The following is a 14,227-nucleotide window of genomic DNA, read 5'->3' as shown; positions in this document are numbered from 1 at the left end:
AACTTCCCCACTGGTCGGCAGGGGAACCGAGGCCCTCTCTCTCCTCTGGGATCCAGTCCAGTAACCTTATGGCAAGCAGCTAAGGTCTGCTCCCTCAGACTCCTCACCACTGCTCTGGGCTTCTTCCTACCTTGGCCTTCCTTCAGGCCTGTCCAGATGGGCTGTAAGCCCCAGGGGCAGCAGTCTTCACGCCCACTCAGAGAGGGACTGCAGAGTCCTTCCGCTGTCTCCCGGCAGCCACGGGGGCTGCGTTCTGCGGGCCCCAGGCCCCACGCGTATTCCGCAAAGCCAGCCCAGCAGCACCAATGTCTGAGGCAGGGGAGCACTCAGAAGGGGCCTGAGCTACCCGCCTAGCTGCCCCCAGGTATGGTGGAGCTACAGCAGGTATTTCTCTCCTACCTGGAGGGCTTCACCCCTGGACTCCCAAGTATCAGGGACTCTGCCCCATGCACCCCTGTGCAGGGCTTCACTCCCCTCCCCGCAAAAACCATCTTTACAGACCTCAGAGTAGCAGCCGTGTTAGTCTGTATTCGCAAAAAGAAAAGGAGGACTTGTGGCACCTTAGAGACTAACCAATTTATTAGAGCATAAGCTTTCGTGAGCTACAGCTCACTTCATCGGATGAAGTGAGCTACAGCTCACGTGACGCTCATGCTCAAATAAATTGGTTAGTCTCTAAGGTGCCACAAGTCCTCCTTTTCTTTTTGCGAATACAGACTAACACGGCTGTTACTCTGAAACCTGAAAAAGCTGGGTTAGCAACAGAGAACCATGCTGGTTTCGTTGCAGAGAGACGAAATCCTTTATTTCTCCCTTTTTCGCACAGGCACAGCAGCAGGACAACCTTCCTTGAGTCCAAATCGTGGACGTTGCTTCAACCTTGGCCACAGAGGAACCAGGGTAGATTCCCTCTTCACAGCCCTGTCAGTTGGTCTTTTGGCCGAGGCCTACACCAAAAGCAGCTAATTGTAGCGGAGTCTTTTGCAATCAGGGCACTGCCATTATGATTCACATCACACCCGTCACTGCAGAGCCCCCAGGAAGTCGTTTTCAGTCACTGCTGGCTCAATTTCAACCGGTGATTCAGACACGAAAGGCTTTACAGCCCCTTACCTACCTTCTGAGCCATCAAGACCCACCTGCTGGCCTCCCAGATACCGTGGGTGGTGAGACTTGTGCTATGACTCATCCCCGCACCCCTCCAGTCAGCGAACAAGCCAGCGTGCCCAGGCTAGGAACAGGCATGTAGGAATGGGCTTCGCTGCGAATGGAAAGATTGGGAAACCGGCCTTCAGGGCTCCAGGCCTCTCCTGCTGGGTGGCTCGCCCTCCGTTCTATAGCCTGGGGTGAGAAATGGGGTGGAGAGAGTGGGGATGAGGAACAGTTGGGCAGGAAGTGCGCTCACTACAGTTCTCCCCACAGCAGCTGCCGCCTCTGAGCCACGGGTCCAGCGGCACAGCACACACGCGCTCCAGGAACACAGCCCGGCTTTACAGATTACCCCTGGCCTTGCAGCAAGCGCCGGAAAGCTGCCTAGCTTTCCATTCGCGTTCAGACGGCTGCACACTTAACCAATAGCTCCACCACCCCCCACTCGTGTCCCTGAGAACGTCCCAGACAAAAGAGACTCCCAACTCCAGCACCTGCTGCTCCCGCTCCCAAAGGATTTCCGGACCAGTCACAGAATCCAGGGGGTGAAATCCTGGCTCTCTTGAAGCCAGTGGGAGCTTTGCTGTTGACCTCGCTGGGCCCAGGGTTTCCCCCCAGCGGTCCATTCACGCTCGGTCAGTAGTTACAGCGGGCGATAGGGAACCAGAAGGCCTGTATTCTCTCCCCAGCTCCAGCACTGGCTTCCTGGGTGACCTCGGCCAGGTCTCTCTTGGTCTCTCTGTGCCTTAGCCTCCCCACCTGTAACCCGAGGATGATTGTGCCTAAGCCTGGCTTGCAAAGCACACTGCGATCTGGGGGCGGAAGGGGCCAGGAGGGCACAGCACTGCTCCCCCCGCACCCCGCTCCCCCCTGGGCACAGCAAAATGGTGGTTTAGAACAGCTGCTGCTGTGTCATCAACGCTCCCACTCCACGGATCCCTCTGGTAAACCAGGGGCCGGGCAGAGAGGGGAACCTGCCCACAGCCTTGGCAGGGGCAGAAAGAACACAGCCACTCGGGGCAGGTCCGCGCCCTGCCCCCGCCACGCCTGGGAAGGGGGAGGGATGATGAGCCGGTGGAGCGGCCCCCCCCCGAGGTATGGGGAGGCCTGAGCAGGGGGTGCTGCTGCAGCTGCCCCCCAGATCTGTGCATGTACCTGGGAAGGACCACAGGAGCTGCCGGGGAGGCTTGGGGAGTGGGTGGGTGGGAGCACTGGGGTGGGGGGTGCAGAATGTTTGTGGAGTTGAGGCCAGCACATGCAGGGGCAGAAGTTAGGGCAGGAGGGTGTTACCAGTGCTTGAAGTGGCCTGAGACAGTGTGTGTGTGTGTGTGTCGGGGGGGGAAGGTCTATCATGGCTCCCACATCTGCCCATCCCCCTTCCCAGCAACTGTCTGCTCCCAACCACAGCAATCCAGTTCTCCTAATCTCCACATCAACTGTCCCCCCTTCCCCCAATTCTGCACCCGAAGCCTCACCTCTGCTGATCCTGGCGTTCTTCACCCCTCTCCCCTGCCCAAGGAGATCCCCATAGGGCAATCAAACTCTAGAGAAAGCCACGATCCTACCTCCCTATCCCCTCCATCAACTCGGCAAAGCACGTTGCATTGGAGGCTGTCCGGCCATCACACCAGCTCCCCGGGACGCACAGGCAGGAGCCGGCTGCAGCCCCACGGCATTTACATTCCTTGGTGGTTACAGCTGGAATGCTGAGGGCCGGGGCAAGGGACGCAGACACGAAGACGCCCGTGATCCAAACTCCCCTGATCTCAGGAGATAGTCACAGCCAGGTGGGAGTTTTACCATCGGCCAAGCTACCACGGGGCAAACGTCCCACTAACAATAAACAAATAAATACACCGAGCTTTTCTCTAGCACTTTCCAGCAGCAGGTGTCAAAGGGCTTTACCAAGGAGGTCAGCATCATAAGCCTCATTTTACAAATAGGGAATCCGAGGCACGGGGAGTTGACGTAATTGGTCCATGGTTACCCAGCAGACTGGAGAGCTAGATAAACACCTAGGAGTTAGGATACTGACCCAGCCATATACACCATGTTCCCCTTAGGGCTGGCCTAGGACTGTACAGCTGGGGCAATTGTCATGGGCCCAGCCCAGCCAAATCTAGCTCCCAGCTTTTAGCCAGAGGCTTTAACTCCCAGCCAATGGGACTGCCAGCCAATGAGCACCTTCTCTGCCCTCAGCTCCTCCAATGGGAAACCCAGCAAGGCAGAGACACCAGACAATGGTACAATATTCTGAATGTGAGGGTGTGCAGGTGTGTGTGTGTGTGTGGGGGGGTTGCTCGCTCCCTTTCTGAGCCAGCTGCTGCTTTCCCTCCACCCCACACCTGCTCCCTCCCATCACCTCTCCTGGCTTGGAGCTGACAGCACAAATGCTGAATCGTGACAGGAGAGGGTACAGCAGAAAACGTCTACAAGCAACAGCAGGATTCGAAGCACCTCCCTCTGCTGTCTGGCTCCAACCCTCCTGCTCAGCGGTAAGGGGGGCAGACTGGGGCCTCAGCAGGACAGGCCTGTGCTGTGAGTTCCTACCTTGCAAAAGCCCTGAACACAGAATGATGTCTCTGCTACAGGGACCAGAGATAATTGCGCTCACCTGGTTTGGCTTTCTAATGGTCGGCACACTGGCCTTCCCACTCCATGCATGTCTCTGGGAGCACAGGTCAAGCAAGCCTGAGTGCTGGTGCGACAGCCACTGGGTGCTCTCTCTTGCAAGGCTGACCCTCCCAAGACCTGTAATAGGAGCCTGGATCGGTCGGTTTGGGGCAGATGTTGCCCATCTGCGTAGAAGTGAACCATTCTGGTCTCCCCCTTACCTGCAGCTCCCTTAATGTCTGTTCTTCTGCCCACTGGTCCTTCCCAATCAGTGAGCAAGACGCACAAATACACTCAAGTTAAACGCTCTGTTTATTTGATCCTTTTACAAAATCCAACATACGAATATTGTGCTCGTGTCAGAGGGGCTTTTTCTTCCTTTGTTTTTTTTTTTTAAATATTTTACAACCATTTAAAACCTGATGCTCACAGAGCAGTTAACACAAACACGGGGCTGGGGGAGAGTTTGGGATCCACTGTGAGGACAATGGGAGTTAACCCAAAAGATGATACAGTAACAATATACAGTCAGTTGGATTCCACTGAAGTAGAAGATGCTATTTACAGTGGACACGTACAGCCACATACGTGACACGAGAAAGACCTTGCTTCATTACCAGGGAACCCTCTGGCCCACATGCCCACTCCAATGTTAAGGAGCAGAGAGAAAGGGACTGCATTGCTTATGGCCCAAAGAGGGGAGAAGTGGTGGATGGTGGATTAGAGTGATGGGGAGTCATCGTGCCAGTAGACGCTGGAGACGTGCTGGCTTTGGACTGCTTGTGCCCCAACCCCTAACGATGCTCAGTGAGAAATTTGCTTTGCCTGAAATATAACGAGGCAGCTGATTGGCTAATTCTGACTCCCTCACCCGTCCTGATAGCAGCTGTTGAAATACAGGTTGCAGTAAGCTGGCAGAATGACACTCACCCTGGTGTTACTGGCCTTGCACTGCCTGGCCAGCAGGAATCATACTGCCCCACCCACTCAGTCTCCAAAAGCCAAACGGCTGCTGATTTCACCGTATGCTGCTCTGCAGGTGAAAAGGCACCACCAACCAGTATGGCACTGACCAGCACCAATGGCTGGCATTAGGGAGAAGTTTACAACCGTTCCTAGCCTGCATAACAGGGGTGAGTCTGTTGCGATAGTCGCTGAAACCAAGCTGCAAGGCTGCCTTGCAGTAAGGCGAACGACCTGATTTACAATAGGCAATGGACAGAGTCGCAAGGTGGACAAGTGGGACCCATGTCACCCTTGGAGTTACAGAGGGACGAAACTGGGCCATTACCTCCGGAAGGAGATACAGCCACCGCAGCCTGTAGTCTGTTCCTTTCACACCTGACATGTAGGACCACAATAAACCAGACCAAAAAACACAGCTGGGAGCCCAACTGCAACAGCCTTGCAAGGAGATACAAGCGATCTCCTCCCTTTGGAAGGGAAAGAGCATTTGCAATACCGATGAAGGACGGGGGAATGGGACGGGGGCGGGGAAGGCCCAGAACAGTTTGGTTTTCAACCTTTAATTTATACATTTGACTGGCTTTAAAAAATAATAAAATAAATGGATGGAAATAAACATCCAGTAGCAAACCAACACACAGAGTTTTAGATTTTGAGCTGCCAGAATTGCTGTTCTGAGGCTTCAGCTTGCCAGAGCAGCACAGCTGCTTGTCATGACAATCTGTTAGGTCGCTGGCTCAGCGTGTCGAACGGCAGCCGTGCCTCGTGGCTGGTGGGTCTGATAATACCAGCAAAGTAGTAATAACATTTTAAAAAACCCACCAGCAATGCAAATAGATCAACACCACACCCATCTTTGATTATTACACACTTCTTCGAGCTTGGTATATTTCAGCCTGGAAAATAATAAAATCATTGGAATAATAAAATCGCCCCGAAGATTTTGAAAATAATTTGATCACAAGTTTTTTTTATATATATATACACATTTTACAATTTTTGTTATAAAGTGCAATCCACAGTCTGCATTCATCTCCATTTTAAATTCTTGCTTGTTTCCTGTGGGGTCGTGTAAGGGAGAGAGCTGAGGGAGTGAGCTACATCTTTGTGGGATGGAAGAGGATCTACATCCCACACAAACACCTATGCTGCTGTCAAAAGCATCTTCTTTAGGTCCAACCTCACGAGAGGAGAATTAATGAAGACAACAGCAGAAAGGTTTGCGATTCTTTTCGGTGAGCTTAAGACTTGTCTGTAGGGATGGGTATTCAGGATCATTCCTGCCAATGAGGAGTCCGGTACATTTGCTAACAGTCTTGTGCTACTTTTGCACCATGAGGGAGCGGAAAGATGATGTCACAGGCTCCTTCACTGTCTATCAATGGTCACTGGTTGCATTTTTAAGGACTGTTACCCTTCAAAGGGTTTGTTTCGATAGCCTGATATTTTTGTGGCTAAAAACAAATTTAAAAAAAAAATTGATCTTGTTTCATTACACTCCACAGTGCTGGAAAACATGAAAAGATACAAAGTGACATGTCCTCTGCTCTCCTGGAAACAGGAGCATTGCCCTTAGCAGCATGCCATGATGGGTAGCAGTTACCCGCACAGTGGAGAGGTAGCGGGGGAGTTTCCACCATGGGGCTCAGATTTTCTGCGGGGTTCACATGGACAATCAGCTAAAATACAGCCATGTGCAGCTGATCATGTACCTCTCAACTAACCGTACTGGAGACTTGATGTAAGCTACTGAAAATGAGATTTGTGGCTATAGTTCTCAGCTTTAAAGACAATCAAAATAACAGTTCAAGTACCAGGTCAGTTACCTTACTGATTATATGCCAAATGCACCGATAGCTAGACCGAGACGGGGAAGAGAGGGGTATGTGGCAGATTGCTCCATAAAAATGGGCATTGCTTGTAATCTTGCAGGAGCTGGCTCATCGATCCTTGCTCCGACAGGCTCCCATTCTGTAACATCGCAGATCACAACAGGAACAACAAACTGACCAGGGGGCAAATAAGAAGTGGGCAGTTCCTTCCCCTGCCCCGCCCCGCCCCACGACAACCAACCCTCCCCAGGAAAGTTTGGAAAAAGGCACCCTATTGTTAAAGGGACCCAGTCACATTTCCCTCTGACAGCTTTGCAACTACCATAATAACCAACCCGCTCTGGTTACTAACAGTAAGAGGAAGGTATCTTGGTCTCTGTTGGGTGCATTTGTGGAGAGCAGTGACACTGTTTTGCTGCTGGTCAGTGGCATCACTCTCATACACAGTTCTGCAGGCACAACTCCTCTGAAGAGCAGCAGGATGTGCAGGGGTGTTTCCCAGTACCAGCGGTCAGAAGGAATGTACCCAGAAAGGAAGAGGAAGGTGGTCTTGGCATGGCTGGTGCTGGCTGCTTTCAGGCCTGTCCAAAGGACCTGTAGAAACACAGCAGTGGAACACGAAACCCCTTTGTTTCGCTCCACATGGCTGAGAAACTCTGGTAGTTGGGGTGGCACTTTAGATCTGGATCCAGCACTGGCAAGAATCAGGGTCAGGGAGATGACAGGATAATATTAAGGATGATTTTAGATGGCAACGGGGGACAATTAATACATACAGAGAGCGCTCCTGGGACGCGGCTACTTTACCCTCTGCAGGCTGCCGTTAAAAATCAAGTAGAACAATTGAAGTGGCACGGTCATTCTGAAAAGAAGAACTGTGGGGTCCTTTCTTGCATTATGGGAAATGAATGAGTGCGCTGCCGAGGGCAAGGGAGCAAAAAAAAGAAACCGCAGCAGCAAGAAGGGTGCAGATGCCAGGGAGGGTCACAGAGCACCACGGACAGATCCGGGGCAGTTTGCTTCAGAGGAAGATGAGCAGGCTCAGAGTGGAGAAAACAGTGAGGTTCAAGAGACCCTCCCAAATTCTGCAGGAGGAGGAGTTTGTTTTAAACTCCAGTGCGATCACCGCCAAAGGAGGAAAAGCCGTCCTGCAGCAGTGTGTTTGTGTGTGTCCCCTGCTGTGGCGGGGGGGGGGGGGGCTGTGCGCGTGTAGGAGGGGAGATTTTAAGGCAGGAACACTGAAGCCCATGGCTGTCTTATCTGACTGCCCTGGGGGGTGTAGGCAAGTGAGTATACCATGGCAGGTGTGGCTTTGTAAAGCAGCCAGTCCCGCTGGTACTTCACTTAGGTCCTCCTGGCAGTTTAAAGCTGTGTAACGCTCAGAGGGGGGGTGTATTCTCTCCCCGCTGCCCCATGAAGACCAGAGCAGCATTTGACACAATCCCAGAAGGAGAAGCAGAGTAAGTCCTACTGAATCTGAGCCCCCAGTTCTGAGGGGCAGGGCAGTGGGAAGCCCTGCTCACCACCACCACCGGCGCCCTCTCACCGAAACCAGCTTCTCTGAGTGCATCTACACAGCAATTAAACACCAACAGCCAGACTGGGCCAGCTGGCTCCAGCTGCGGGGCGCTAAAATTGCTGTGTAGATGTTTGGGCTTGGGCTGGAAACCAAGTTCTGGGACCCCACGAGAGGGAAGGATCCTGGAACCTGGACTCCCGCCTGAGCCCAAACATCTACCCAGCAATGTTTAGCCCTGCCGCCTGAGGCCTGGAAGCCCCAGTCAGGTGCCCTGGGCCAACCATGGCCATGCTGCAGGTCTTTTATTCCAGTGTAGACGAACCATATAACACGCCTGCCTCCCCATGCACCTACTAGCAAAGCAATGGCCAGCTCCCTCTGCCACCCTGGGGAAGAAGCTGCTCCCACCAGGCTTGTGCGTGTGACCATCCCCCCAGGGTTTTGAATAAGCAGCACCTGCCTTTTTTACTCCGTTAACGATGACGCCCTGGAGCCTTTGGAGTGAATCTTGTGCCGTTCTTGGCACAGATCTCCAGCTCCAGCAAATGAAGCCCCTAGAGGATGGGGAGCGTTCCTGATGCCCTTGCTGAAAGGCCAAAATAGAGACAATTTAAACCAAGCTCCCTTTACAACTAAGCAGGCTTCGGAAAACCACAGGGCCTCAGGATCGCCCCAGATCACACTCACGCTGGTTACTGCAGACGTCTGTCACCACAGAAGCAAGGTTTAAGATCCCCAAACAGGAGCCAAGGCTGTCAGAGTGGCTGAAGGTTAATAGTATTCGTGCAGTGAGGAGCAGGAAGGGAAATGAGTGAGATCAGGGTGGAGAGGAACTGGGCTGGAACTCCAAGTGCAGGTTGGGTGTGTGCAGCGGTAACCGAATCCCTGAACAAGTGTGGCAGCTGAAGCCAGCTGAAGGACAGGTGGACAAGGACGCCTCGTAAATCTGGTGCTAGGAGCCGGGAAAGACATTGGGGAGGGAACCTCTGGAACCCCCCCTCTCTGCCCTTCCCTCTCTGGGCTGTGAGGTGAAGGCGGTGGGTGGGGAGGGTGGCGGGGGTCTGACAGGGGAGGTGAGTTCATCGATGTGACGCCGGAAAGGCCTCAGTAGCCAGAGAGGAAGATAAACCAGAGGCATCGCACCTGAGGAGCACGGCCCGCTGCTTGCACCGGCTCGTTATAACTTGGGCCGATCGAAACAGGGAGGGGAAGCAAGAGAGTGACTGTACCCCTGCCCCGAAACGAGTTAGCACAGAGGACAATTGACAGACGCAAGAGCTGCTTGGGGGCTGGGAATCGCCCCGCCCCCGCAGTATAGACAGCCCGGCTTTTTAAAAACAAAAAAAAAAGCCTCACTCGGCAAATCTAAAACACTTTCATTTTAAATAACAAGCATGTAGAAACTGGTCGCCCCTGGCTAATGGACTAGCTGAGCTACGAACCAAAGTCTCCAGTTCCTTGGCGTACGATCCTAGCCAGTGTCTTCACGCAGGTCAGATGGGCCAGTTCCATTTAACGAGGTGCAGTTACCCTGGGGCGGGCGGGCAGAAAGTATTGATTAGAATCCGTGATTTCCCCTTTGGCTTTGCGTCGCAGCCCGTACTGGGAGTGTTCCTCACTCAGAACCCGGCGCAGATTGCCACCCCTCCGCCTCTCGCCCGTGCCCAGAGTGCCGAAGGGGCCCCCCCACGATCCCGTCCTAAATGAATTTGAAGCATTTAGTCTTGTCGTGAGGCAGGCGGGTCTTGAAGAGGACGGAGTCCACACGGAACTGGGTGTACAGGAGAGGCATGTGCCCGTACACCTTGACGAAGAAGTTGATGCACTTGTGCCGCTCGTGGAAGTGCGAGTCGTCATGCGAAAGGGCCTGAGGGCAGCCAGGGCAGCGGAAGGTCCAGCGCGAGGTCACCTGGGAACAGAACAGAAGAGCGGCCATGCTGGGTCACACCAAAGGTCCATCTAGCCCAGTGTCCTGTCTTCCGACAGTGGCCAATGCCACGTGCCCCAGAAGGAATGAACAGAACAGGGAATCCTCAAGTGATCCATCCCCTGTCATCCACTCCCAGCTTCTGGCAAACAGAGGCTAGGGACACCATCCCTGCCCATCCTGGCTAATAGCCACTGATGGACCCTACATGAACTTATCTAGTTCTTTTTTGAACCCTCTTATAGTCTTAGCCTTCACAACATCCTCTGGCAAAGAGTTCCATGGGTTGACTGTGTGCTGTGTGAAGAAATACTGCGTTTTGTTTGTTTTAACCCTGCTGCCTATTAATTCTTGTGGCCCCTAGTTCTGGTGTTATGAGAAGGAGTAAATAACACTTCCTGATTTACTTTCTCCACACTAGTCATGATTTTATAGACCTCTATCGAATTCCCCCTTAGTCATCTCTTTTCCAACCTGAAAAGTTTCAGTCTTATTAATCTCTCTTCATATTGAAGCTGTTCCATCCCCCTAATCATTTTTGTTGCCCTTTTTTGAACCTTTTCCAATTCCAATATATCTTTTTTGAGATGGAGCAACCACATCTGCACACAGTATTCAAGATGGGGGTGTACCATGGATTTATACAGAGGCAATATGACAGTTTCTGTCTTACTATCTAGCCCTTTCTTAATGATTCCCAACATTCTCTTCACTTTTTTGACTGTTGTGGCACACTGAGTGGATGTTTCAGAGAGCTAGCCACAATGATTCCAAGGTCTTTCTTGACTGATAACAGCTAATTTAGACCCCATCATTTTATATGTATAGTTGGGATTATGTTTTCTAATGTGCATTACTTTGCATTTATCAACATTTAATTTCATCTGCCATTTTGTTGCCCACTCACCCAGTTTTGTGAGATCCCTTTGTAGCTCTTTGCAGTCTGCTTGGGACTTAACTATCTTGAGTAATTTTGTATCATCTGCAAATTTTGCCACCTCGCTGTTTACCCCTTTTCCCAGATCATTTATGAACATGTTGAATAGGACTGGTCCCAGTACAGACCCCTGGGGAACACCACTATTTACCTCTCCCCATTCTGAAAACTGACCACTTATTCCTACCATTTGTTTCCTATCTTTTAACCAGTTACCAATCCATGAGAGGACCTTCCCTCTTATCCCATGACAGCTTACTTTGCTTAAAAGCCTTTGGTGAGGGACCTTGTCAAAGGCTTTCTGAAAATCTAAATACACTATATTCACTGGATCCCCTTGTCCACATGCTTGTGGACCCCCTCCAAGAATTCTAGTAGATTGGTGAGGCGTGATTTCCCTTTACAAAAACCATGTTGACTATTCCCCAACAAATTATGTTCATCTATGTGTCTGACAATTTTGTTCTTTACTATAGTTTCAACCAGTTTACCCGATACTGAAGTCAGGTTCACTGGCCTGTAATTTCTGGCATCACCTCTGGAGCCCTTTTTAAAAATTGGTGTCATGTTAGCTATCTTCCAGTCATTTGGTACAGAAGCGGATTTAAATGATAGGTTACATACAGTTAGTAGGTTACATACTACAGTTAGTAGTTCTGCAATTTCACATTTGAGTTCCTTCAGAACTCTAGGGTAAATACCATCTGGTCCTGGTGATTTATTACTGTTTAATTTATCAATTTGTTCCAAAACCTCCTCTAATGACACCTCAATCTGGGACAGTTCCTCAGATTTGTTACCTAAAAAGAATGGCTCAGATTTGGGCATCTCCCCACATCCTCAGCCATCAAGACCGATGCAAAGAATTCATTTAGTTTCTCCACAATGGCCTTATCATCCTTGAGTGCTCCTTGAGCATCTCGATCATCTCGTGGCCCCACTGGTTGTTTAGCAGGCTTCCTGCTTCTGATATACTTAAAAAATTTTTTGCTTTTACTTTTTGAGTCTTTGACTAGCTGTTCTTCAAATTCTTTTTTGGCCTTCCGAATTATATTTTTACACTTTACTTGCCAGAGTTTATGCTCCTTTCTATTTTCCTCACTAGGATTTAACTTCCACTTTTTAAAGGATGCCTTTTTGCTTCTCAGTGCTTCTTTTACTTTGTTGTTTAGCCACAGTGGCACTTTTTTGGTTCTCTTACTATGTTTTTTAATTTGGGGTATACATTTAAATTGAGCCTCTGTTATAGTGTCTTTAAAAAGTTTCCATGCAGCTTGCAGGCATTTCACTTTTGGCACTGTACCTTTTAATTTCTGTTTAACTAACCTCCTCATTTTTGTGTAGTTCCCCCTTTCTAAAATTAATGCTACAGTGTTGGACTGCTGTAGTGTTTTCCCCACCATAGGGATGTTAAATTTAATTATATTATGGTCACTAGTATCAAGTAGTCCAGCTATATTTACCTCTTGGACTAGATCCTGTGTTCCACTTAGGACTCAATCAAGAATTGCCTCTCCTTTTGTGGATTCCAGGACTAGCTGCTCCAAGAAGCAGTCATTTAAACTGTCAAGAAACTTTATCTCTGCATTCTGTGCTGAGGTGACATGTACCAAGTCAATATGGGGATAGTTGAAATCCCCCATTATTGTTGAGTTTTTTATTTGAATAACCGCTCTAATCTCCCTGAGCATTTCACAGTCACTATCACCATCCTGGTCAGGTGGTCGGTAATATACCCCTACTTCTGTATTCAGAGGAACAAACAGCATCATCTGACAGCCTGCTCCGAAGCTCCCTAGAGAGCAACGCATCCAGCAATCACTGATGTGCAACAGCAGCTTCCCAGCAGGCTGCAACCACAGAAAGGCTAGTAGAGGAAGTGAAGAGGAATACAGCTGCCAACTGAAAACACAAGGGAGGAGTTTATGGCAACCCTACTCATGTGAAAAACAGGTTCTCTAATGGCCCCAAACAAGACCTTTTAGCTGAGCACTGTGATCAGGACCTGGGCTTGCCGCCTCACTAAAGGCCATCCCTCCAGCAGCATAAGCCTCAGGAAAGCCATGCATTCAGTACACAGACTGAACACCACCACTTCCTTCAGCAGCTGGGCTTTCCTTTTAGGTCTCCCATCCAGGTACTGACGAGATCCTAACTTGCTTAGCCTGTGAGCTGAGACAGTATCACAGCCTCTGATGGGAGAGCTTCATGTAGGTACTACAACATCACACTGACTCTTCCTGCTGCATGCATGTCTAGGTCTCCGGAGGTGAAAGGCACTAACCCCACCGATACACTGAATCACTACTTCTGATCTGTGACGCTAGAAAATTCAGCACAAGCACACACAGACCCTGCTCCCTACCAGCCATGCCGGCTCATCTGTATGGCACGGTTTACCTGGCTCCCTTAAAATTGGAGCTACAATTTCATTAGATTTGGCCTCCCCCCATACACACATGCCCCAGCGATCTTGCTTGAGCAATTTGATTAACCAGGGAAGCACTCCGCCATTACACCGATGAGAGCCAGGAGAACACTTCCTAGATAGAAGGCACAGACTGAGCTCACAGAAGTTTTATTTATTTGATTATTTCAGTTCATTTCTCCAGTCCTTTTCCTGGGGAATCCATCCTACTCACACTATCAGAGGCTCACATTTCTGAGCCATTCCTGCCACCAGGAGAGCCCGCAATGTACCACTGAAAAGTCTGTCTTTTTGGCAGTTCGGCTCTATAAGCATTTAAGATACACAGATAGTATCCTTACTCGGAAATCTCTGGGTTATACTGCTGGGAAAGAGTCTCAGGTTATGGAATGACACTCACGCCCCTTCCTACGTCACGAAAGAGATCCAAGATTAGAGGATACGGCAGCTCAAAGAGAAGCCATTGGCAGATGACAGGCTCCTTTCCCTGTGGCAGGCAGGCTCCCAGCAATCTGACCCTCTGACTGAAATATATGGAAGGGACATGAACAAGTAAGGAAGAAAACAGATCCTTTCTAGGAATGGGAGACAAAGTTTGGGCAAGGGGCAGAGAGATCAGTCTCACCTCAAGCCTCTGTCTTATTTCTAGGAGAAATCCGAGTCTTCCTTGATGGCTCTAAAATGTTTGGTTCCCTCCCACTGTTCCCTGCTCTCCAGCATCTCCGGGTGAGAGGGGAGCAGCGTGTGTCACAAAAGCATGAAAGGAAGTTCCTTGCAGCATTTCTGGCCTGAACTGAACCCCACAGCTAGTAACTTCCTCCAACTTTTCCACAGCATGGACCAGACTTTATTGGGG

The 14,227-nt window shown here is 50.4% G+C and overlaps 1 protein-coding gene across 3 annotated transcripts in view; it reads right to left on the bottom strand.

Moving 5' to 3' along the window:
• Window positions 1-5,095: 5,095 nt before the first annotated feature.
• The window catches only part of EXTL3 (exostosin like glycosyltransferase 3), a 221,365-nt gene continuing 212,233 nt past the window's right edge, over window positions 5,096-14,227 (bottom strand). For all 3 annotated transcript variants that reach the window (XM_084624263.1, XM_084624265.1, XM_084624264.1), the window contains one exon: window positions 5,096-9,988. In XM_084624263.1, coding sequence (XP_084480389.1) covers window positions 9,779-9,988 — 210 coding nt within the window. In that variant the 3' untranslated portion in view covers window positions 5,096-9,778. The remainder of the gene's footprint in view (window positions 9,989-14,227) is intronic.

This window comes from Lepidochelys olivacea (assembly GCF_965140295.1).
Source record: "Lepidochelys olivacea isolate rLepOli2 genome assembly, chromosome: 3".
Lineage (NCBI taxonomy): Eukaryota > Metazoa > Chordata > Testudines > Cheloniidae > Lepidochelys > Lepidochelys olivacea.
Note: the sequence above shows the minus strand (reverse complement) of the source record. Positions and strands in the feature narration are given on the sequence as shown.